Source organism: Rhineura floridana, chromosome 4 (genome assembly GCF_030035675.1).
Source record: "Rhineura floridana isolate rRhiFlo1 chromosome 4, rRhiFlo1.hap2, whole genome shotgun sequence".
NCBI lineage: Eukaryota > Metazoa > Chordata > Lepidosauria > Squamata > Rhineuridae > Rhineura > Rhineura floridana.
The window spans coordinates 149,811,504-149,836,555 of NC_084483.1; the positions used below are offsets into that span (position 1 = coordinate 149,811,504).

At 43.1% G+C, this 25,052-nt stretch overlaps 1 protein-coding gene across 7 annotated transcripts in view; it reads left to right on the forward strand.

Moving 5' to 3' along the window:
• The window catches only part of RASGRP3 (RAS guanyl releasing protein 3), an 88,825-nt gene that overhangs the window by 22,810 nt on the left and 40,963 nt on the right, over positions 1-25,052 (forward strand). For 5 of the 7 annotated variants that reach the window (XM_061624751.1, XM_061624757.1, XM_061624756.1 and 2 more), the window contains 3 exons: positions 16,664-16,839; positions 18,368-18,470; positions 19,011-19,073. In XM_061624751.1, the coding sequence (XP_061480735.1) occupies positions 16,770-16,839; positions 18,368-18,470; positions 19,011-19,073 (236 nt within the window). In that variant the 5' untranslated portion in view covers positions 16,664-16,769. Of the gene's footprint in view, positions 1-5,228; positions 5,324-11,098; positions 11,248-16,663; positions 16,840-18,367; positions 18,471-19,010; positions 19,074-25,052 lie in introns of those variants that run through there. The other 2 variants (XM_061624752.1, XM_061624754.1) reach the window with 2 other exon arrangements.

The window sequence follows — 25,052 nt, forward strand, 5'->3', positions numbered from 1 at the left end:
ATTACTCTCCAGATAAACCGCTGCCAACCTAGTGCCCCCCAGCTGTTTTGGACTACAACTCCCATTCGCCCCAGCCAGCCAGCACAGCTATTGTTCCTTATCTAGTCCTCTACTTTTTCAGCTGAATCTCCCCTTGTCATTCAGCTTGTACAAACACAAAGAAATCCTACCAGGGGTGGGAGGATACAGCATTGCACTGCACTTTTTAGAATATTTTGTGGCTTTCCTGAAGTTATACGAGGACAGCAGATCTGCACCAGATAAAGTTCCAGTAACTGGAGTTTGGTCAAGACTAGGTGATCACCAAAACAGACATTTTCCTACCTTATGAGCCTACCATTTTCATTTCATTTCATTTATTTCATTTTTAAACCGCCCATAGCGAATAGCTCTCTACCAAGATGGCAGCAGGGCCATCAGCCCCTTAGGGGAGCTTTACCTGCCATCTTAGGAGCCAATGCTGCCGTGGATCACAGAACGGGAACACTACCCTCTCGACCTAAGGAGGAGCCCTTCAGGGGCCCTCAGCCAGGGCCCAACCTCGCCACCATCTGATGGCCCTGCTTATGTGGCTGATATTTAGTTAAATCTTTAAATCACAAAAATAAGACACAAAGCCAGGAGAGTACTTTGTGCTTGGTTCTGACCTTGCAGTATTTACCTCTGCTGTGATCCTGTGCACGCCTAGGCAGTCAAAGTAGTCCCGAACGTGACATTCACCACAGAAAGTTACCCATGCAATGTAGTTGTTGTTGTTATGTGCCTTTAAGTCGACTAAGACTTATGGCAACCCTATGAATCAGCTATCTCCATCAGCATCTGTCTTGAACCACCCTGTTCAGATCTTGTAAGTTCAGGTCTGTGGCTTCCTTGATGGAGTCAATCCATCTCTTGTTTGGCCTTCTTCTTTTTCTACTCCCTTCTGTTTTCCCCAGCATTATTGTCTTTTCTAGTGAATCATGTCTCATGATGTGTCTGAAGTACGATAACCTCAGTTTCATTATTTTACCTTCTAAAGGTAGTTCTGGTTTAATTTGTTCTAACACCCAATTATTTGTCTTTTTTGCAGTCCATGGTATGCGCAAAGCTCTCCTCCAACACCACATTTCAAATGAGTTGATTTTTCTCTTATCAGCTTTTTTCACTGTCCAACTTTCACATCCATACATAGAGATCGGGAATACCATGGTCTGAATGATCCTGACTTTAGTGTTCAGTGATACATCTTTGCAACTGAGAACCTTTTCTAGATCTCTCACAGCTGCCCTCCCCAGTCCTAGCCGCCTTCTGATTTCTTGACTATTGTCTCCATTTTGGTTAATGATTGTGCCAAGGTATTGATAATCCTTGACAAGTTCAATGTCTGCATTGTCGACTTTAAAGTTGCATAAATCTTCTGTTGTCATTACTTTAGTCTTTTTAACGTTCAGCTGTAGTCCTGCTTTTGTGCTTTCCTCTTTAACTTTAATCAGCATATTGGTTTCTGCTAGTAGTATGGTATCATCTGCATATCTTAAATTGATATTTCTCCCTCCAGTTTTCACACCTCCTTCATTTTGGTCCAATCCTGCTTTCTGTATGATATGTTCTGCATATAGATTAAACAAATATGGTGATAAAATACACCCATGTCTCACACCCTTTCCAATTGGGAACCAATCGGTTTCTCCATATTCTGTCCTTACAGTAGCCTCTTGTCCAGAGTATAGATTGCACATCAGGACAATCAGATGCTGTGGCACCCCCATTTCTTTTTTTCTTTCCAATTTCTCCATGGTTGCTATGGAACTCTCCCCTTGCAGACTACTGATCATATCATAAAGACCATGTGCTCATTCTCACCAATGTGGTTCCAGGCCATTACAAATGGCATTAATACCATGAAATAAACTCATTGATAAGCTCCCACAGTGCTATGGAATTGACAAGAAATGTGTCCATTAACTGATGTTGCTTTGAAATGGTGGCTGAACTAGCTGTACAGGTAAATGGTGGAAATGCGTGTCAGCTTCACCTCTAAAGAAAATTAAAGTGTGCACTGTTTCACTCCAGCACTGGTGCTCACACACACTGTTGTGAAAAACAACAAGAAGAAACTCCCCTCTTTATTCCAGCAACAACATGGCAGCAGTAGGTTCTTTTTCCTAGGTGTGGATGATGGAGTCAGGGACTGATGAAGATGGAAGACCTGGAAATGAGGGCTAATGGAGGCAACTTGTCAAGGACTCATAAAATGCAAGACAACTGGTATTTGAAGCAGCAGGGGAGAATGGGCCTTGGTGGACTCAAGCAGCGTGGGTGGATTGGCTAGTTTAGGGGTTTATTTATTTCCTTACATTTATATCCTATCCTTCTTCCATCATGGAACCTGAAGTGGTGTACATGGTGTTCCTAGTTAGTCTCTCATCCAGGTATTGACCGGCTTGTATCCTATATTTGATGAAGTCCAAATTTGGATCCATGGAGAGTAAGGTCACTTCCAGACAACAAGTTTATGGAGCATTCATTCAAATTCCTCTGCACAAAGTTTGCAGGGAGGTTAAACAACATCAGGTATTTATTGAGCATTTATTTTCATTTGTTTTCAGGGATGTTAGACCATGTTGTATTAAGCATATGTTATCTCACACATTCCAGTGCATTTTCTAATTGCTTTTCGTGTTGCAAAAAGTCCAATTTTGGCAGGAACCAGGTTTGTTACACAACAGCCCAAATCAACTTTAAGTCCATAAGCTGCATTTGCCAATATGCAGTGGAATCCCACCCAAAAAGAGCAACAGTCTGAAAGCACCCTAAAGCACAGAACACCAATGTGATACATGGGGTTATCCACAGATTCAAAAACTTCTAGCTGATTAATCATCTATGTTTTACACAACTGACTGAATAATTCAAACAAACTGGCACATTACTAAATCCTCATTGTATATGGCTTTTTGAAAGATAGTGTAGAAAGTGTCAGATGATTTACAATGTAATAAACAAAAACGTCTCAGTTGTGAGAAGGGAACATGCATCTTTAGTTAGAGTTGAGCCAAATTTGACAAGTTTTAATATTCATGTCAAAATTTGCATGCCCAAAGAAAGACAATGTCTTGGTGATCAGCTAAGCTAGTCGCACAGAAATCAAAAGTGTTCCTTTTTGCTTTTCGACCCAATCACAGCTCAGACACAGATATGCAAAATCCCCCAGAACCTGGTTGTTATGTCTTCAGGGATCTTTGCAGTTCTTGTGTTAGTCTTTAGCTCATAGCATAGGGCAGGGATGGGGAACCTGTGGCTCTCCAAATGTTGCTGGACTTTCTTTAGCCCTATTACATCCATGCATATTTGTTATATCAATATCCAAAATATTCGCTCTAGGGAGGGGGGTGGGATTTAGGGTTCATTTCATATTGTTGCATTATTTATGTTAATGTTTTGTACAATAACAAAAAGATTAATAAAAAGATTTTTTTTAAAAAAAGGATGATGGAGTTGTAGTCCACCAACATTTGGAGGGCCACAGATTAGAAACAAGGGGTCTGTACAAATTTAAGCCCTCCCCAGTCCTAGCCTTCTTCTGACATCTCAGGGAAACATCTCAACCAGAATGAGCTTAAGCTTAGGCAGACTCCTCTTTACTCATAAAATAGTCACTTGTGCACAGAGTTGCTTTTTGAAGACAGTGAAAAAGGAAAACACTGATTTGGCACAGCCCTATTCAATGCAATCTGTTTCATCCCGTTTTGGATTTTTATACTGATTGCTTGAAACGATGTGATCTTCACCTCTACGTTCTCTATTGCAGTAACTGACGAGAATCAAAATAGCATTCAGAACAATAACTTGCAACCCCATCAATTAAAATCAATTAAAATTTGTCATCACTGACAGGCTGAATTGATTCATTTACTTGTAAAAACTAATAGCTTGTAGCCTTAATAATAATCTGTTTTCTATCATCTACAGATTTTTCAGTTTCAGGTTTACCGACACGACTAATGGACTTGAACATTCACTACGGATATGTTCACATTGAGGTTCTACACATGTACTAAGGGGAGACTTAGTAGCTCAGTGGTAAAGTACACTTTTTGTGTGTCAAAGGACCCAGGCTCAGACTGTAGTCAGTCTGCCTCCAGTTGAAGGCATCTCAGGAAACAAGGTTACAAAAGTCTTGTGTCTGAGGCAAAGTAGAAATACTGAGGTTAATGGACCAATGGTCTCACTCTGTACAAGACAGCTTCATATGTTCATATACAGTATGTGTTAGTACGCTGCTGCAAATCACCATCACGTGTGCATAGCCTCTTATGCCAGGAGGGGAGACTTTTCATTATTTTCTTGTGGGTAACCTTCTGGAGGCTGCATTCCAGTGCTGGGGGTGGCCATAGACAAAGATGGGCAGAGCAATGGATGTGCTGTACAAACAGACTTTATTCCAGCCATAGAAAGTCAGACGTTTCTGCATGCATACTCCTCCTTCCCTCCCCCAACAGATCTCTCCATCCAGGAATGGAAGAGACATCATCACATTCAAGAACACCTTCCGGCCATTAGAAGCTCTCAAGGATGGTGTGGAATAGGGCTGGGGAGGGGTGTGGCCCGGTAACAATCTCTAGGGTTAGGGTGGTATATAAATGTAATTAAATAAATTTACATTTTGGCCCTTAAGCAAGGAACTGGGTCTGGAAATCCTGTGTAATCGTATTTCATATGTGCACTTCCACTGAGAAGTATGGTGCTGAATGGCCATGAAGTCATTACCAAATCCTGCTTCAAGGCAAATCACACAAGAAAAGGTAGCCTAAGTGTAATGTATCATGTTGTGAATTCCTTACCCTAACAGTGGGGACCACCAAGCAAAGTCCTTCTAAAATTTGGCTACCACCCAGCCAATGATGCAAAAGTACTATAATACCAGATGGAAAAACAAAACATGCAGGTCAGACTACAGTAGAATGTTTAATTTTTCGTCATAGTCCTCCCTCTGACAAGGCTTATCAGTTTTATTTTATTATTTTTAATGGATGATTTAATAGCCTACTTGTAGGATGTGGTCCATGTTCCACTAAAATGTTTTAGCAAAGTTTGATGTTCAGAAAAAGAATTGTGTTTTGGAGTTTGTTTTTTAATGTGGGGTGGCAGGGGGTGGGGGAATAATTATCTTCAGAGTCTGACCTCTTGGCACAACAGAGAGATTTATCAGAGGGGGCATGTGACTAGTTAAGACACACAACCCCGGCTTGAAGGAAACAGCTGCTCATTTATGCTTTAGCACTTGGCAGCTGGACAAAGAAGGGAGATGTTTGTGTTGAATACCTCTGCAGAATCAAGTACAGTAAGTTATTTTCCCTGTTGTCCTTGGGCTGGGTGTGGGTTTGCATTCTTCTCCTTTCTTTTCTCTTTTTAAGCCAGGAATATTTCCTACTTTCTCTTCAAGCTTCTTGCAAAATCTGCTTGTAGCTGAGATACAGCTTGCCACCTCCTCACTGATCCAATTCCCAAAACAGCAGTCTTTTCCAGGACCCATTATTAGTAAGACTTTTTGTAAATGAGAATAAAAATGGGGACCTACCTTGTTTTGCTTTGCTGTAAGGAGGAAAATATAAAGTTGAATACAATAGTTGACTCTTAAGGTCCTTTATAGTTAGGCTTGCCAGGTTCAGGTGAAAACAGAGATCTTGTGTCTTTAACAAGCAAAGAAGGGAGCATTTTGGCAGATACAACTGTACCTTTTGTGGTGTTGCAGTGAAGGAGAAATTGCACCTGGCAAAGTTCTCCCTTCTGCAAAACAATGAAAGGTACAGGAAACCTGTCTTTTTTTGGAAACGGAGGCAGTCCTGTTCATGGTCTGATGGTTTTGTTTCCTTGTCACATTATGAAGCTGGTCACAATGTAATGGTGGCTTTGTATTTCAGTTTGCTGCTGCTTACAAAGGAATACATTCAAAGCAGCACAGTTTCAGGAACTGTTCTTTGTGGGGGGGGTGGCAGGTAGATGGAAGAGCACTGACGTTTGGTTAATAAAAATGAAACAGACAAAAATGCCATATTTTATCAATTGTGCTGGAGAGGGCTTTGGAAAACATAACTGCATAACTGTTGCAGGCAGAGAGAGAAAAACTTGAAACATGCACCAAATTTTCCAAGTCTTCCTGTTCTTTAGAATTTGTTCATAATGTGCGTGTGCGTGTGTGTTTTAGCAGCATACTGATGGCATCAATGGCTATAAAGTTGCTGATGGTGTTGGTGGGGTCCAGAGCATGGGAGGGCTATTGCCTCCATGTTGCCTGTGGACTTCCTGGAAGCATCTGATTGGCCACTGTGAGAAGCAGGAACCTGGACTAGATGGACCTTTAGTCTTATATTCCCTTAACTGGTCATGTTCATGCTCTGAAGAGTACTACAATCCATGACAGACTACGAATGAGTAACTTTTCAGATCTGTTTGTACAGATATTACCATGAGGTGTTTTCAGTGTTTACAGGAACTACAACATGGGTATAAATTATGGGACCTTTCAACTTTATTAGTATAGTACCAAAAGTCAAGGAAACTAAGACCAGACAGGGATGAAAATGAATACTGAGTGACAGAGATCTATCTTTTCTGCATCTGATGCCACATAGCGTAGATCTCCCTTTTATTATTTTAATGTTATTTTACTGCTTTTTACTGCTATTTAATGTTATTTTTTTACTGCTATTTCAAATTTTTGAATGTTAATGTTGTACTGATGTGATGTAGAGTGCCTCCCATCAGCCATAGCCAGCATAGCCAATGGTCAGGGATGATGGAAATTGTAGTCCAACAACATCAGGAGCACCACAGGTTCCCCAGCGCTGGTATGCACCCTAAAATACAGACTAGAAATCCTTGTAGTAGTAGCAGAGCTTGGAAAAGTTACTTTTTTAAACTACAACTCCCATCAGCCCCAGCGAGCATGGCCACTGGATTGGGCTGATCGGAGTTGTAGTTCAAAAAAGTAACTTTTCCAAGCTCTAGTAGTAGTAGATAATAGTCCCTTTCCCAGGACCTTTTCACACAATGTCTTTTTCACAGAAATAAGGTAAAGGTATAAAAGCCATTTTGCACAATCCAGGCAAAGTCTCCCCAGGTAGTACGTCTCTTGCAGGAGAATTGCATTTTCCCATCACTCATACTGCAGTATTGAATTGGCTAGGAAAATACATTTTTCATCTAAGTGAGAGGTTCAGGCCCGGCCCAGGAAATGGGGCAAAGGGCAGAATGGTGCCCCCACTCCCAACTGTTCCACATACGAAATCTGCCCAGACAGGCAGCAGACTCTTACTTCAATACTGGTTATGCAGCAGTGCCCTCCACTGCATCAGAGGAAAGCAAGCTAGCTATGACTGGGTGGTACACAGCTCTGTCCTCTGACACCTCACTACCACCATCACCCCAGCATCTGCACTCTGCCTAATGGTAGGGCCACCTCTGGAGAGCTTGCATTGCTGTTAATAGCAGTGTTGATTGCTCTGTAGCCCCTGAGGTTTCATGGGAACCTATTGCCTAATGCCTGTGACTCGGCCTGTGATGAGTGATACTCTGTTCCTTCCACATGTCTGCATCACTTTGAAAACAATGTACTCTTTTAAAAGGATTTTTATATTAAAAAGTTACTAATTTTAAAATTTGAGCTGCTTTTTCCTTATTTTTAGCAGCTGGGTATTCACTATTGCACTGCTGCTTGAGTACTTATGTATCCTTTTATAAAAAGCCCACCCTGGACTTATTGAAAAAGCCCACCCTGGACCCATTGGTTTGTGACAACTACCACCCGGTCGCAAATAACCCCTTCTTAGGGAAGGTGATTGAGAAAGTTGTGCGCCACGATTGCAGATAAAACAGATTATCTTGACCCATTCTAGTCTGGGTTCCACCAATGAAGGCAGAACAGATTTAGGTTTGTAGTCACTGATAGCCTTATCCTCCATGAATATTTCTAATCCTCTTTTAAAGCCATCCAATTGGAAGTGAATTTTTGGAGGAAACAAATTATCTTGACCCATTCCAATCTGGGTTCAGACCTGGTTATGGGACTGAATTGGCCTTAGTTGCCCTGATGGATGACCTTTATCGAGGGAAGGACAGGGGGAATGTGACCCTGTTATTCTTACCTGATCTCTCAGCGGCTTTTGATATTATTGACCATGGTATTCTTCTGAGCTGACTTGGTAAGATTGGTATTGGAGACACTGTTTTACAGTGGTTCTGATCCTATTTCCAGTGTCATTTTCAGAGAATAGCATTGGGTGATGGTCTTTCAGCCTCCTGGCAGTTCTGATGTGGAATGCCACAGAGTACCATCTTGTCCCCAATGCTGTTTAACATCTTTATGAAGCCCTTGAGAGCGGTCATCAGGAGATTTGGGGCGAGGTGTCAGCAGTATGCTGATGATACCCAGCTCTATTTCTCTGTAACATCTGAATCAGGAGAGGCCATGCAAGCCTTGGACTGCTGCCTGGACTCAGTGATGGGCTGGATGAGGGCCAATAAATTGACTGAATCCTAGCAAGACGGAGACGCTGTGGGTTGGTAACTCCTGAGTTCAATAATTGGTCAGTTGCCTGCTTTGGATGGGGTCGTACTCCCTCTGAAAGAGCAGGTCTGTAGTCTGGGGGTGCTCTTGGATCCATCTTTGTCGCTAGAGGCTCAGGTGACCTCAGTGGCTAGGAGTGCTTTTCACCAGCAAGACAGCTGCGGCCATTTCTGGACCAGGATAGCCTGACCACTGTTGTGCATGCACTGTAACCTCCAGGCTGGATTACTGTAATGTGCTCTATGTGGGGCTATCCTTGAGGTTGGTCCAGAAGCTGCAGCTGGTGCAAAATGTGATGGCGAGACTACTCACTGGGGCAGGGTATTGCCAACATGTCACCCCTCTTCTGAAGGAATTGCACTGACTACCTATTAGCTACCGGGCTAAGTTCGAGGCTGTAGTTTTGGTATACAAAGCCCTCTACAACTTGGGACCAGGATACCTGAAAGATAATTTTATCCCTTATAGGCCCAGTCGATCGCAGGAGACCCTCATGTGCAGATACCATCTTATCAGGAGGTCCATGGTGCACAACATAGGAAACGGACCTTTAGTGTAGTGGCACCTACCTGTTGAAATTCCCTCCCCTTAAATATTAGACAGGCGCCATCTCTGTTATCTTTCTGGCACCTACTGAAGACCTTTCTCTTTCAACAAGCCTTTTAAGTAGAGCCCTTATCCCAGCCTGTGTCTGTGTTGGAATTGCATTTTAATATGTTCTTAAACCTTTCTTTTTTAAACACAGATGTTTTTAAAGCTGTTTAAAAATGTTTTTAAAGATGTTTTACTTTAATATGTTTTTAATGGTGGTTTTGTTTTAATATATTTTAAAGTCTGTTTTCATGATGTGTTAAAGTGTTTTTAGTGCTTTTGTTTGCCACCCTGGGCTCCTATTGAGAAAAAGGGCGGAATATATATCTAATTATTATTATTAATAATAATCATAATAGTCTGAAGAACAGCAAAAGATCCTTTGCATAGGATCTGCAAAGAATTTTTAAAACTTTTTTTGTAGCTAAGTTCTCTGGATCAGAACCATGGTGCTGGATGGCGTGTGTGTGTGTTAAACGTTCCCCCTGTGTCATATTTCCATTGTCCCCTCCCAAAGCTGCTATTAGCCAAGAGAGGAAAAACTTATATGCACACTTAGGAAAAATATATTAATGCAAACAACAGCTTTAAGGGGCAGTTTTCATTGGGAAAAGCAATAAGGGGGAAAGAGGTCCCTCTCCTCTGTGCCATGGTCCCAATCCAGATCAACTCCTCCCATCCGCAGTTACTATTTGCAAAAGTTTAAGGTAAATGGAGATGTAATCACATGTCTCTGTTGCCCTGTGTAGCTTGGTCCTCAGATCCTTCTAGCTGATTAGATGCTTGGGATCAAACCTAAGACCATGTACAAGCAAAGCATGTCCTCTGCTACTCAGGGGCGTCACCTGGGTGACACCATGGGGGGGTGACACCCAGAGCCGCACCCCCCACACTCCAGCTAGTGACGCCACTGCCCCCCAGCACCCAGTCCGGTGTGCGCCGAAAGCAGGCGCCTGCTCGCTGGCTGTGAAGCCTGGACGGGCCTTCCACCGTCAACATGGAGCACGGTGGGCGAGCGCGGGCGACCAACCACCCCTGTCCATGCCCCTGGGAGGGTGCACCCCCCCGCAGTCCCGCTAGTGACACTGCTGCTGCTACTGGCCTATGGTCAGCAGCTGCTGGTTAGGCAGCGCAGGTGGGGCACCATTGCAGGTTGCTGCCACTGATGGAGAGGGGGCAGGGGAGGCACAGGGATCTTGCTGTGACACACCACGGCAGGAGCAGCGGATGGGCTTCCCCTTGCTTCACTCCTTCCCCTCTTGGTCAGCAGCAGCAACCTGCAGTGTTCAGAAGCTGGGAGCGCAATGGCATCCCACTTGTGCTGCTCCACTGGCCGCTACTGCCGATGGTGCCTCTTTCAAGAATGATGGGCTGCAGCTCAGTGGTAGAGCATCTGCTTCATATGCAGACGACCCCTGGTTCGATCCCCGGCATCTCCAGGTAGGGCTGGGAGAGACCCTATGTGATACCCTGGAGAGCCGCTGCCAGTCTGTGTAGACAGTAGTGAGCTAGATGGACCAATAAGTCTAACTAGGAATAAGGCAGCTGCCTATGCTGAGTTTTCCTGCACCTTTAATGCTTGTGAAAAACAGAGGTGCAGTGTTTCTGACTCCTGCTTCCAAAGCAGCACCTATCAAACAATGGTAAAGACGTTTGTGAAGGAGCAGGGCTTGGTGGATTTTCCCAAAGCCAAGGCTTGCACTCTGGATTTCCAGGTTCAAAGTTAGTGTTCCGATCATTGCTATCTCCTTGCCATTTGCCATCTGCTAAGTCGAGGTGAGATCCAAGCGCTCCCCCCAAGGGAGGACTGTAGTCCTTAGCAAGGGCATGTTAATGTGCATGATTTTCTCTGTGGTTTTTGGCCTTGCGACAAGGGAAATTTCCTTTTGCTTGACGTTGTTTCTACCATGCACGCTCTCCCCGGTGATTTATGTATGTCTTTTTTTTTAACTGATTAAGTGGAATTCCATGAGAAAGAGAGAGTGAACAACCCATCAGCAGCAGAGACCAGGAATGTGTGAAGTGGCAGCTCCCACTTAGGAGTTTATAGAAACAACACATGGATTTTCCATTCAGCTGGAGGCGGATAATGTCTTTGCTGTAAATGGGTAGGTGAATGGGTAGTAGAAAGACAACACTCATAAGCACAAAGAGCAAAACACTGTCAGCGGAGATCAAGGTATAAAGGAAAATAGCACAATCCTGCTAGATTGCTGGAAAATGTGCCATGTAAAGTTGAGGCATTGAATAAGTAAAAATCTTGACCTCTTACTTCTCCCTCCAGAGAACCATTTGTCTAAATCAGTCTCGAAGCCAGAAACTATCTTAGAGCTGGAATTCCTGGCTGTCCTTTTATGTTACTCAGTCATGTCCTGTATTTTTTTACAGCCTTAAGATTTCCAACTTTTCCCCTTGCTGGGATCCCATGTCTTTTAACATCTGCATGATGAGCAGAAATATAACAGGCAAATCTTCCTCCATGTGTTACAACATCAAAAGCTTCACTTCCTAAATCCTATCATACAGCAGTTAAAGGCAGGGCTCGTCCAAACTCACCTGGATAATCCATATTTTCCCTATTCGCGTTGTGCTTGGCTAGTCCCCACTTCTGCTGTTTTTTTGCTTTTTTCAATGTAAAGAAATCCGCTGTTTTTGTGCCCACACATTAAACACATTATTTTTGGTTTTTCCCAAAGCCCCACCTTACTCCTGCCCCTGTGAGGCAATTGGTCTGTTAAATATGACATGTCCTCTCCCCCCCTTGCACCCAAGCACACTAACGCGCAGGCGCTTGGACGCAAGAGCATGAAATTTGAATTTGCTGTTGGTTGCAGTTGGGGCAGACTGACGCTCAGCAAGCCCATGCCCATGCCGCCCACCCCAGCAGGGCTGAGGACAGCGGGCCGCCAGCAGGTTGCCCTGGACTGCTGGGGGACACAGATGCCTCTCACACCATCCAACACCATGATTTCCCACCCACTGAGCCTCCAGCAAAGCCCAGGGCATCCCTGTGGAAGCTGCTGCCGCCTTCCTTGCTGCTCGCCACTCCGGAGCGGGTGCCCCTGACCATCCAGGGTGATTGTGCAAGGGATCAGCGCTTGTAATCACCGGGCAAATCCCCCCATAACCCCTGGGCTCATTCACTGCAGGGTTCAGCCCCGGACTGTTGTGCGGCTCACCCATTTCCTGATGGTTTGGTAGTAGTGGCTGTAATGGAGTTCCTTGCCACTCACCATTCTGGAGCAGGGCCAGCTGGGGGTGTGTGTCTCCAGGTGCCCCTAACCATCTAGTGGGATTGTGGGCAGTGCAAGGGATCAGCGCTTGTAATCGCCAGGCGAATCCCCCCATAACCCCTGAGCTCATTCACTGCAGGGTTCAGCCCCGGACTGTTGTGCGGCTCACCCATTTCCTGATGGTTTGGTAGTAGTGGCTGTAATGGAGTTCCTTGCCGCTCACCATTCTGGAGCAGGGCCAGCCGGGGGTGTGTGTCTCCAGGTGCCCCTGACCATCCAGGGGGATTGTGGGCAGTGCAAGGGATCAGCGCTTGTAATCACTGGGCAAATCCCCCCATAACCCCTGGGCTCATTCACTGCAGGGTTCAGCACCAGACTGTTGTGTGGCTCAGTGGCAAGAATGTCGCCCCCAGGGAAGCAAACAGCCCCCCCCGGCAGGTGGCTGCTCTGGGCTCGGGTAGGGAATGCGGGCAAACATCCCTACACACTGCTGCACTGAAGCGCCCAGCACAGGCTTTGCGGTGTTCCCTCTGATAAAAGAAACACGCAAACCACTTATATGCCAATAATTCCTGTATTGTTGTTTGCTTGTATTTGTGATATGTCGCTAAACCGAATGTATGTGGTTTTGCCTTTATACATATTACACTTTTTGGGGATACACACAGCTGGCAATTCCACTTATTTCTCCTGGAACTGCAAGCAAGTAATGATGTGTCATGTCTAGGAAGGTAGACCACCAGTCTATATGGTTGTGGGTGGCTGAGACGCTCTAGCAAACCACTTATATGCCCTTAATTCCTGTATTGTTGTTTGCTTGTATTTACGATATTTCGCTAATGTGTGCAACTGAGATACAGAGTCTAATAATGTAGCCTGCCTTGTCCATTTTATAGTGCCAAAGAGACGCAGAATGAACCTGACCAATGGGGGGGGGGCAGGAATTAACAAGAACGACAGCAGTAAACAGCTACTTGATCCCCTGTGGTTTTGCTGAATGCCACAATTACCTCTTTTTTAAAAAAAAAAAAATCCCAAACAGGCTCTTCTACTTTAGGAAGATGGACAAAGGCAAGGGGGGCTCTGCTCGGCTCTTTTCACGATTTAAAGCCTTGCTTTAGAACTTTTACCGCTACATTCAGCCGTGTGTGAAGTGAGAGACTGGAAAAGGTATACACGGCTGGCAATTCCAAATATTTCTCCAGAACTGAGAGCTTTTCTAGAGTGCAGCGCTTGGCAGCAGCTCCCACCTCCCCATTCTCTCTCTCTCTCTCTCTCTCTCTCTCTCTCTCTCTCTCTCTCTGCCCGTGCACAGGTGGCTCTGCTGTAGGAGCGGTGGCAGCAGCGGCGGCGGCACCATCAGGGAAGAGCCACCCTCCGCAGCAGCTTCCCAACCACTTCAGGCAAAACTTGCTCTGCTGCCTTCACCCTCCCTCCTCCCTTTCCTTTCCATGGCCCTTTGCAAAGTGCCAGGCTCTCGTTTTTCTCTGCCATGTGTGCCTGTGCGTGTCTGTCTGTCTCCAAGTGAGGAGGAAAGAGCAAAATGAGCTCCCTGCACCAACCAGCTGCACTTGAGCGAGACCAGCCAGGAAAAGGGGGGCTTTACAAACAACCGCAAGTGCAGATCTCACATGGAGCGGCCGTCCAGTTCGCAGGCTGGCTAAAAATAAACGGCTGTAGCTGCTTCTGTGCAAATGTACATTTTTGCATCTGCGCAGTAGAAGTTACAGAGCACCCCCAACACCACTCCATTCTCTGATTGGTTCAGTTTCCCCGGGCTTTTCCATGGACATTCACGCACATGCGCAAAAGTGAAAAAACATGATTGGATGGGAATGAGGGAAGGGGTTTGGGGAAACGCCCAAGGACCGCCCACAGCTCTAAAGTCTGCAGTATTGCATCCGAGCGCCTTAAGGGAAAGCGGATGATTCCCGGTTTAAAAAAGCAAATAGCATTTTTTGCGTTACTGCAGATGCGGATTTAACCGCGAGAAAATCTGCAAAAATGGGTGACGTCGTATGGACCATGGAAAATTAACGAATACACAAAGCGATCATATCGCACATTATACAGTCATTTGGATGAGCCCGCACAGACCTGCTAGAAAAAAAGAATCTAGCAACCCTAACTAAAGTGTATAGTTCACAAGAGGGGAACTTCTGACTTGCAGGCCTGTGGCTCTGAGGATTCTCAGGTCACAGCCATTCTCCTAAAGCCTCCCTCCTCAGCATGGACATCCATACGCATGTTTCCTGTGTGTGCATGCGTGCCCAAAGCAAAACACTAAAAGAGAGAGCAGACTAGATTCTCACAAAAAAACCAAGGATAGTGTCACACGTTTAAAGCGTATCCAACAAACTTTTAAATCACATGACTTCCCTCCAAGAATCCTGGGAACTGTAGTTTGTTAAGGTTGCTGGGAAAGTATAGCTATGTGAGGGGGAAACCACCGTTCCCAGGATACTTTGGGAGAAGTCATACGATTTAAATGTGTGTTGGATGTGCTTTAATGGTATAATGTGGATCTGCCTGTGCTTTTTTTTTTTTTTAGAAAACTAAGCATTCTGGGATTATGATTAATCGGGAGTGGGGTGTTACTGCTTTTCCCCTCTCATGGACACCTGTGCTCCCCAGCCCTCCTCCATGCCCTACTTGTTTATGCCCAACTGGAATGTGTACTTTAACTGTGATCATGCCTCTTGCTTGCCTGGTTGGAGAGATGGTGGGAGGAAGGAGGGAGGTTCTGGCATTTGTGTAGCTACAATGTATGCTACTGTATAAAGGTAAAAGTTGTATCTACTGCCACACTGCCTTTTTGATTCCGGCCCTGCTCCTGACTAGCATGTGGTCTCTGGAAGAAAGAATATGGCCCTCGGGCTAACAAAGTTCTTCACTCCCTGGTGTAGTTATTTAAACAATGAGAGCTGGTCCAGTTGAGACTGGAAGTTGCATTTTGCTGTCTCTATGGGCATTTTCACCTAGGAGAGTTTAAGAGAAGTTCCACTTTGATTGAATTGTAATGGGAATGTCAAATCTGTGTTGGATCATAATGGTCATTTGCAATATAAATGCCTCTAATCTGCACCAGATGTTAATCTGTGATGCTACAAGGTCGTCCTTCACATGTGAGAATGCCATCCTCTTGCTAAGTTGCAACATTGCCGCATACTGGTACTTCAGAAGACCACCACACCATGAAAGGACCTCTTTTCATGGTGAATTTTCCACTTTGAAATGTTGCTGTGAATTGGCCTTGATTCCCACATGATGTCAATGAGGACCACTAGGAATTAGAAGGAGTTGAATGTTGAGCAACTACTGTCTATTGAGGAATCTGAACTTAGATATTAGAAGAATTTGATGAAGAAAAATCTTACTGTTATTTTACGGTGACATTTGTTTTGCCTATTTTCTGTTGAAAATATTGGTTTGTCATGTCTAAATTTTGATCTGCCATGGTGATATAAGGATATGTGCAGTATTAATTGTAACAATTTAGGGTTGTGTTGAATGTAATGTCCCCTTCCTCTCCTCTTGTCTCCTCTCCTCCAGCCTTCTGGAGGAGACTTTGAGGGTGTGCAGGGGGTTGTTCACCGCCCAGAGAGCTATGCTAGTCGGGCGGTATATAAATTTAATAAATAATAAATAAATAATAAAATAAATGCAGGGGAGAGGAGGGGATAGTTCTGTTGCACAAGTGGAAGTCTGTTGCACAGGCAGAACAGCAGTGTTGCATGCAACTCCTAGTTGCTCATGCAGATATTCTTTGGAGGCCGCTGTCCTGTATTCTTACAATCTGATGTGCAATGGGTTGCTATGCCAGACAGCCCTTTCTGCTCAGTGGTTGTACTAAGATTATGGAGCTCTCCTGGGCAAGTCTCACCTGTTCCCCTCTCTAATGGGGTTCAGGTGGCAAGGTTTATTTTAGAGGACATTTGAGATAACTTGTTGCTGTCGTGATGTTATTCCATACTGTTGTTTGATTGCTACCAGGATCGTGTTTGTATTCTTGCTTAACGACGCATTTTGTTTTGGTTAAACTATTTTTCAGATTCTTTTGCATGGAAAGGCAAAATACAAATAAATAAATAAATTTCTGCCCCCACCCCATTCCCAAACCAACTGTGCTTTCAGACTGAATGGAATCACTGTTTTTAATAGAATGAGCTGGTTGTGTTTGACTTTTGTGAGGGATGTGCTTTTAAAAAGATGAGCTGAACTGCAAAGAATTGGTCCAGATATAAAGCTATAGTTGGTTCTTCCTCTTTTCCCTCCCTTTTTCTTTTTCCAGTTTTCTAGTGATGTGGTGCAGAGAATGCAACTGACTATAGTCTAATGGAGCCCCTGCTGGTGCTAGCCTTCTCTGGTGTGGTGAAAGAGTATCTGTTCTTTTAACCATGGGGTCCAATACACTCGGGAAAGCTGCAACATTGGATGAACTATTAAGCACCTGCATAAAAATGTTTGGTACGAATCTTTCTTTCCTCCTGGATCCATCTTAAATGTTTTTGTCATTTGAGTTGGTGGTATCAGCACACTTTGTTGCTTTTCATTTCATCCCAGTTTGTCTTTCATTGTCTTTGGACTAATCAGTCTAGTATAAATTTCCAGATGGGTAGCTATGTTGGGCTACATACACACCATACATTAAAGCAAATCCTGCCCCTGCAAAAAAAAAAAAAGGAATCCTGGGAACTGTAGTTTAAGGATGCTGGGAACTGTAGTTCTGTGAGGGTACGCTATAGTTCCCAGGATTCTTTGGTGGGGAGGAGATTTCATTTAAATGTATGGTATGTATACAGCCTTAGTCTCTTGCTGCAGGAACAATCAGAGTCTTGTGGCACCTTAAAGGCATTAAGCTTTGTGGACTCAAGCTCACTTAGATCAGACAAAGTGGGCTTGAGTTCACAAAAACCTATGTTTTAATAAATTAGTTAAGGTGCCACAAGACCCTTTGATTATCTAGTATAAATATATTTTCTCCTACTGAGATTTTGTCCCCACATAGCCATGAAGCTCACTGGGTGACCTTGGGCCAGTCACTGCCTCTCAGCCTCATGAAAACCCTATTCAGAGGGTCGCCATAAGTCGGAATCGACTTGAAGGCAGTACATTTACATATAAAGAAAACTAGATAGGAAAATGGCTTGGAAGAGAGACATTGGAATAATATTCGACTAAATAACTGCATGCACCCTGCGCCATCCACAAATCTGCTCCATAGGGTTAGGGGAACTCCACCAACACATTTAGCGGGTGCAGAGGGAGGAGAAGGTGATAACATGCCAATGTGCAAAGAGAAATCCTTCTGCTGATAAACACTCACTTTAGTGCTGCTGTTGTAAAGCATTTGTCAGCACTAATGGAAGATATGTAGAACTATAATTACCTTGTGCCTTTTCACACATTACATTGTTCTTGCATAAAGGAAACTTCTGTGTATCATTTGAAGTGTTTTCTTTGTTGCATGTCTACTGAGAGGGATACTAGTATGAGCAGCTGCTGTGGTAAGAAGAATACCATCATCTCCGTTGAAATGATGCAGAATATGCTATTTCTTACAAAGATTTATTTATGTATTATTTATTACCACTTATTTATTATTATTTATTATAAAGATATAAAGATATTACCATTGTGTAGGAAAAATATAATGTGTGAAGCGACTTTCCAGAAATGAAGCCATAATCAGAGGCAGAGGCTGGTTGTAGATTGTTCATCATGGTAAAATGACAAAATGTTACCTGGGACATAGCCCTAGAAAAACAGCTGGTGTACACACATCCTTATGCTGACATGATGGGTGAGTTATTCTTTCTTTATAACATGCTCATCTCACTTCTTACAATTGTAAACTATATTTTTATCTTTGCTAATGCCACTTTAGAAAGGTGTGTGTGTAATGTCCACTTGACTTTACAATGAGTATTATGACATGGTACCATTCATTAATGCATGTTATCCAGTTCTGAATGTCATATCTGTGTTTTTGCAGATCACAAAGGGGAACTGAGCAGCAATCATTTGCCAAGAACCTTCCTTTTAATGCACCGGTGGTATCTACCATCCACAGAACTGGCAGGGAAACTTCTCTCCCTATATCCTTTCAGAAATCTATATTGGTGGTCTGAAGAATCTATTCAGTAGTAGTCGCCTGCATTTTTTTAATGTAGAAAGCTTTTTAGAAATGGTATTGAATAATCTGGAATTTTGTCCTTTGACTTATTGAAAACATTCTAACCCACTCTTCATCACAGATTGAGGTGTGTGTGTGTATAACATAGTGTTCATTATGGGCAATATTCAGCCTCTGTGTTCTGTCTGCAATGGAAACCCTTGTGCTGACAGGATCGTGTCTTAGAATTATATTACATACTACCCTATTTTTTGTAATAACAATGTTGAAAATGTATTGCATTTGTTTTATTAAATTGTTTGAGGCAGCTTACATTGAAAAACAGATTTTAAAAAATCTGTTCTAACAATCAATCCATTAAAATCATGTGAAATAAAGCAGCAAAAATACTAAAACAATACTCCTACAGCAAACATTTATCAACTGTTTAATCAAACAACCACCCTGTTCCTTAGAAAGTTACTGAAACCAAAAGACATGAAGTTTTCTTTAACTAATCTACATATAGAGATGCCAGTGAGGAAAATTGCAGTGAAATCCGCTTAAAAATCTGTTACTTCATGAGGTAAATTACATTTTCTTCCACCAGAAGTTTGTGTTTTCTGAATATTTAAAACAAGCAGGTCATCTGGTCCTGTTTTGAAGACTATGGTGGTATTATACAGAGAGTTACTGACATGGGAATCCATGATCTTTACTTCTGATTACCCTTATGGGTGGGATTGGATGAGAGTTGCAGAGAGGTGGTTAACCATTTATTCCTTCATGCTATTTTCACAATGTAATTCCACCCTCCTTGAAGCTGCGAATGCCTTCTTCACAATGGGGAAAAATAGTCACTCATATTGTCCCTGTCTTTTTCCCCAGAAGAGCTAATTACAACTTGTATTGGTGGCCAGATTCAGCCAGGGAAATCATAATGAATAGTAGGCAGTGGTGCCAGCCAGGTTCAATACTCACCATCTCTTTTAAAAAGTTGTAACAAGTACCATTTTCGAATGGAGTGTCAAGATAATGTACTGGTTGTTATGCCATTGCTGTCAAACTGTCTATATATGGGTAGTACTGAGTATGGTTCTCAATTCTCTGTTGAATGGTACCCCAGATTTGCTTGATGATTCTGGGGGAAACCATTTGTGGGACAGCTATTTTCTATGCCAGTGTTTTTGGAATGGGGTTCAACATCAAGCAGTTGTACTGGCTGCCAACAAGCTACCAGGCCAGATTTAAGGTTTTGATTTTGTCCATAGAGCCCTAAACAACTTCGAACCAGTTTATTCAACCACTGTGATAGGCTGATGAAGCAACCTGTAGAGTCACAGGGCCTTTTCTGTAGTAGTGCCCTTCTTGTGAAACCACCTCCCCTCTGAGCTCAGGCACACACTAACATTAGTGATGTTTTGTTGCCTTTTAAAATCATGTTTGTGGCTCCAGGCCTTTCTGCATGTTTAATTCCAGTAGATATTTAAGGTTTATTAATACTACTGTGAGTTATCATTGTCCTTATTCTACTGATTTTAATGTGGATGTGATATTTTAATATATATATTTTAGACACCACCTGAGATTGCTGTGCTAGGTAGTACAGAATGGTTGAATAAATAATAGGGATGGAAAGATCTGTCAGTTTTGGTTCTCATTTTTCCAATCTTAAATTCAGTTCTCCACATTTGTGCAGCAAATTATGATTTTTTAAAAAACAAAATTCTCATGAAAATTTTCCAGCATTTTAGTGTCAATTTCTCATAATGAACACATTTTTGTAGGCAGCTTTGACTAATGTACAAATTTTTGCAAGCAATTTCTCATCCTATAATGCATATTTGTATATTTCAAGCATATATTCATTTTATGCACATTTTTCCTCAATATTTGCATTTTTGTAAACATTGTTTGGTTGGCAAACTGCATTGCAAAATTCAAATAAGCACAAATTTCAAAGGACAGCTGTTTTTCAGTTCTCATATTGTTTCGGAAAGTGCAAACTTGATAGATTCTGCTTGAAATGTGAGCTGAATTGAATTTCTTGCCCATCCCTAATAAATTATAACTGTACGTCACATATAAATGGGGTGTTTGGGGATCTGACATTATGGCATGAAGGAAAACTGGATTGCCTCAAAAAACTAGTATCTGGGCAAGGCATTAAAATATATTAAAATAAAAACCTCTCGGTAATGACTTTCATTATTTGAGAAAAAAATGGTTTTAACTAGAAATTCATATAAAGTGTTGGGTATTTTACCTACTAACCCTACTGCATTTACCTCAGAGAGGAAAGAGAGGAAAGTTATGAATGACTATGGGCAGTCAAAGATTATGCAATATTATAAAAAGAGAAGCAATACCACCTATTCCAATCAGAACTTTTAATCTAGAAGAAAATTTGGATGGGACAACTTTAAATAAATCCTCTTCATGCTTACAGGCTACTACAGATATTTCCCCTTTAAGAGCACAAACTTCGGAAATACCTTGTTTAAATCTTTCCCAAGAGATAAGAACGGTAGAGGAATCGGAGACAGTCCCTTCTGGACTTGTTATAATTACTAAAGAACCAATAATGAATTTGTCTACCCCAAGCTCTATGCCAACATTGGAATCTTCATATACTGACCAAGTTATTGACTCATTATGCCATATAGAAGGGGTTGAAAGTACAATAAACTAATTAGAATCATCTCTACAAGGAACTCCTTTGGATATGAATGCTCTTAATTTTACACAGTTTATGGATAAAATTCTTAAAGAAACCGTAGTAGGAAATGTTTCTCCTTTTAAGTCTTTTAATTCTACTGCAAATACATTTAATTATGATACAACTACCACTCAGAAAACCCACTATATAGAGGGGACCTGGGCAACAGCGGTCACTCAATCCCTCTCACAAATATCGAATTTTGTGGCGGAGTCGATTTCTTTATTATCAACCTTGACAGATCTAATTTTAAAAGCTCAACCCCACCCGAAGTTTGAGAAAACGTATCCAACTCGAGCATCCCAGAGTTCTCAAACTGTGATTATGGGATCGAAATTCTGTATGTGCAGCAACACCACTAAGAAACAACAAAAAAAGTTACACGAAAACAAGGGCAAAAAGACTAAGAATTTCAGACCAAAATGTAAATCACATATGAATTTTGGGAAGCTTTTTACTTTACTGGATACTCCAAGACCTTCAGGAAAAGCGAAAAAGAAAAAGAAGAGAAAACTCAAACAGCTAAAAACACAAAATATGAGCGACAGTCTTTCAGTGGATATGACCATTGTCTCCCCTATTAATGATGTATGCTGCGAAACTCTCCTGAAGCCTATCCGAGAGGAAAGTCCAGATCAATTGGATCCCTCCCAATATACTCCACAATCTGTTAGTGGAGATATAAAATCATCAGTAGAGGCAACCCATGATCAATTTGACTTTTCCCAATATCTACAACAACCTGTTAATGGAGACACAACAATAAAATCAAATATAGACCAATGGAAACTTGTTTTAAATAAAGAAAAACTGGTTATATTGAACCTCTCAAAACCTACCAATTGGCTTAACCATAGAGGTCGAAGGCAACATCTTTGGGAGTTCTTTGAATCCTTACTGCCGGGTATGATTGAATTTAATAAAATAAAATCGGTACACTATCTTTCTTCTAGCTATACGGCGATTAAAGCGTTAGTAACTTTTCATACTCCCACTGCATGAAGAAAGACTCTTTTTAGCATCTCATCATATTGAATTAATAAGAGTCTTTGAAAATCAGGCACCACCTCAAAGCCTTTGTCTACCTTATTCAAAGACATCTATTCGACAAATTTTGACAAAGAAAGTTGGAAAACCAGAGAACACCTCTCAAACAAATTTACAGAAAACAAAGACGTGTTCTCGTTTGTCGGAGAATTTAATTTATAGACCAACCAACAACGCTGCCAACCAAAGGAAATACGACAACTTACCTGAGGAGCAAACAAATGTACAGAAAGTAAAGACTTATTTGCGTCTGCCGGAGAATTTAGTTCACACACCAATCAACAACGTCGTTAATCAAAGGAAATATGATAATTTACCTGAGGAGCTTTTCCTCCTCGATTCCTACAAAGATTTTACTGCAGATGAGCAGACTGAACTAACCACCAGATTAAAGCAACTATTGATCGCTCTGGGAAAGATCTCAGAACCTTGACTAGAAACAGTCCCTGAGAATGATGGAAGCCAATTGTTTATATGTGTGAATGAGGGAATAGTGGAAGAGACCCATGGGACGGCCATCGAAGTTTTGAAGGACCGAGGGAGATACGCCCTTGGGAGACACTTATCTAATCAAACTAGGGAAGAATCCAACAGAATGTTGGTAATCCCTAAGTTGCTCTCTCATTCAGATACCCTGGATAGCCGTGGTGACTATTCCCCCGGGTTGAAAATGCTGCTCGTGAACGCCAGGTCAGTGAATGGTAAATCTAGTGCTATCCAGGAATTGATTCTGGATGAGTGCGCTGACCTGGCGTGTATTACAGAGACCTGGTTGGATGAGGCTGGGGGAGTTAATCTCTCTCAGCTTTGTCCCCCTGGTTTCTCTGTACACCAGCAGGCTAGACCTGGGGGACGGGGAGGTGGAGTCGCAGTGATCTTTCGAAATACCATCTACCTGACCAGGTACCCTCTTCCACAGTCCTCAGGGTTCGAATGCGTTTTTTTGAAGCTGGGTGCTCGGGACAAAATAGGGATTCTGTTGGCGTACCGCCCACCCCGCTGCCCAACTGTCTCCCTTCCTGAGCTAACTGAGGTAATCTCGGGGTTGATACTGGAGTCTACCAGGCTTGTGGTACTGGGCGACTTCAATGTCCACACCGATGTTGCCCTTTCTGGAGTGGCTCAGGAGTTCATGGCCTCCATGACAACCATGGGTTTGTCCCAAATAATATCTGGCCCCACTCCCGCTGCTGGTCATACTTTGGACCTTGTCTTCTGTGCTAGACGAGATGTTTGTGATCTTGGTGTGGAGGAACTTTCATTAGTTCCGTTGTCATGGACAGACCACTACCTGGTTAGTTTTCGACTCACTACAACTCAGAACCTCCGCAGGGGTGGGGGACCAATTAGAATGGTCCGCCCCAGGAGACTGATGGATCCGGATGGTTTTCTGATGGCCCTTGGGAATTTTCCGGTCACCTCGGTAGGTGATTCTGTGGAAGCCTTGGTCGACCTTTGGAAAGAAGAAATGACCAGGGCGGTGGACACAATCGCCCCTAAGCGCCTCCTTTCGCGGATTGGAACCAAATCAGCTCCTTGGTTTATTGGAGAACTGGTGATGATGAAACGCGAAAGACGGAGACTAGAGCGACGTTGGCGGAAAACTCTGAACGAATCTGATCGAACACGGGCTAGAACCTACTTAAAAACCTATTCCATAGCAGTGAGGACCCAGAAGAAACTCTTCTTCTCCGCCTCTATTGCATCCGCTGAATCTCGCCCGGCGGAATTGTTTCGAGTTGTCAAGGGTCTTTTAAATTCTGACCCTCATGAATATGTTGACCACTCTATAACCCGTTGTCATGAGTTTGCATGTTATTTTGCAAACAAAGTCGCTCAGATTCGTTCTGACTTAGATGCCAAGATTAATACAGTCTCTATGGATGTAACTTCGGCTCCTGCTTGCTTAATTAGAATGGATTCTTTTCAGCTTGTTCAACCCGAGGATGTGGACAGAATCCTTGGAGAAGTACGTCCCACCACGTGCATGTTAGATCCTTGCCCTTCCTGGCTTATAAAAACTGCCAGAGAGGGACTGGTTAAGTGGGTCATGGAAGTGATTAATGCCTCTTTGGGACAGGGCAGCATACCGTCCTGTCTAAAGGAGGCAGTAATAAGACCTTTACTGAAAAAACCTTCCTTGGACCCCCTATTATTAGGTAATTACCGCCCAGTATCTAATATTCCTTTTCTTGGCAAGATAATAGAGTGGGTGGTGACTGCTCAGCTCCAGGGATTTTTGGATGAGACGGACTATCTAGATCCAGCTCAGTCTGGTTTCAGGCCAGGTTGTGGAACTGAGACGGCCTTGGTCGCCTTGGTGGATGACCTTCGCAGAGAGCTGGACAGGGGGAGTGTGTCCCTGTTGGTTTTACTGGATCTCTCAGCTGCTTTCGATACCATCGACCATGGTATCCTTCTGGGCCGCCTCGCTGGGATGGGACTTGGAGGCACGGTAATACGGTGGCTCCGGTCCTTCCTGGAGGAACGAACCCAGAAGGTGGTTATGGGGGACTCCTGTTCGACCACCTGGCCATTGACCTATGGGGTCCCACAGGGTTCAGTTTTGTCCCCCATGTTATTTAATATCTACATGAAACCGCTGGGAGAGGTTATCCGGAGTTTTGGGGTTCGGTGCCACCAATATGCAGATGACACCCAACTCTATCTCTCCTTTCCACCTGATGAAACCAAGGAAGCCGTCCAGGTTCTCAACCGATGCCTGGTATCAGTGATGGACTGGATGGGAGTGAACAAGCTGAAATTAAATCCTGACAAGACAGAGGTGCTCCTCGTCAG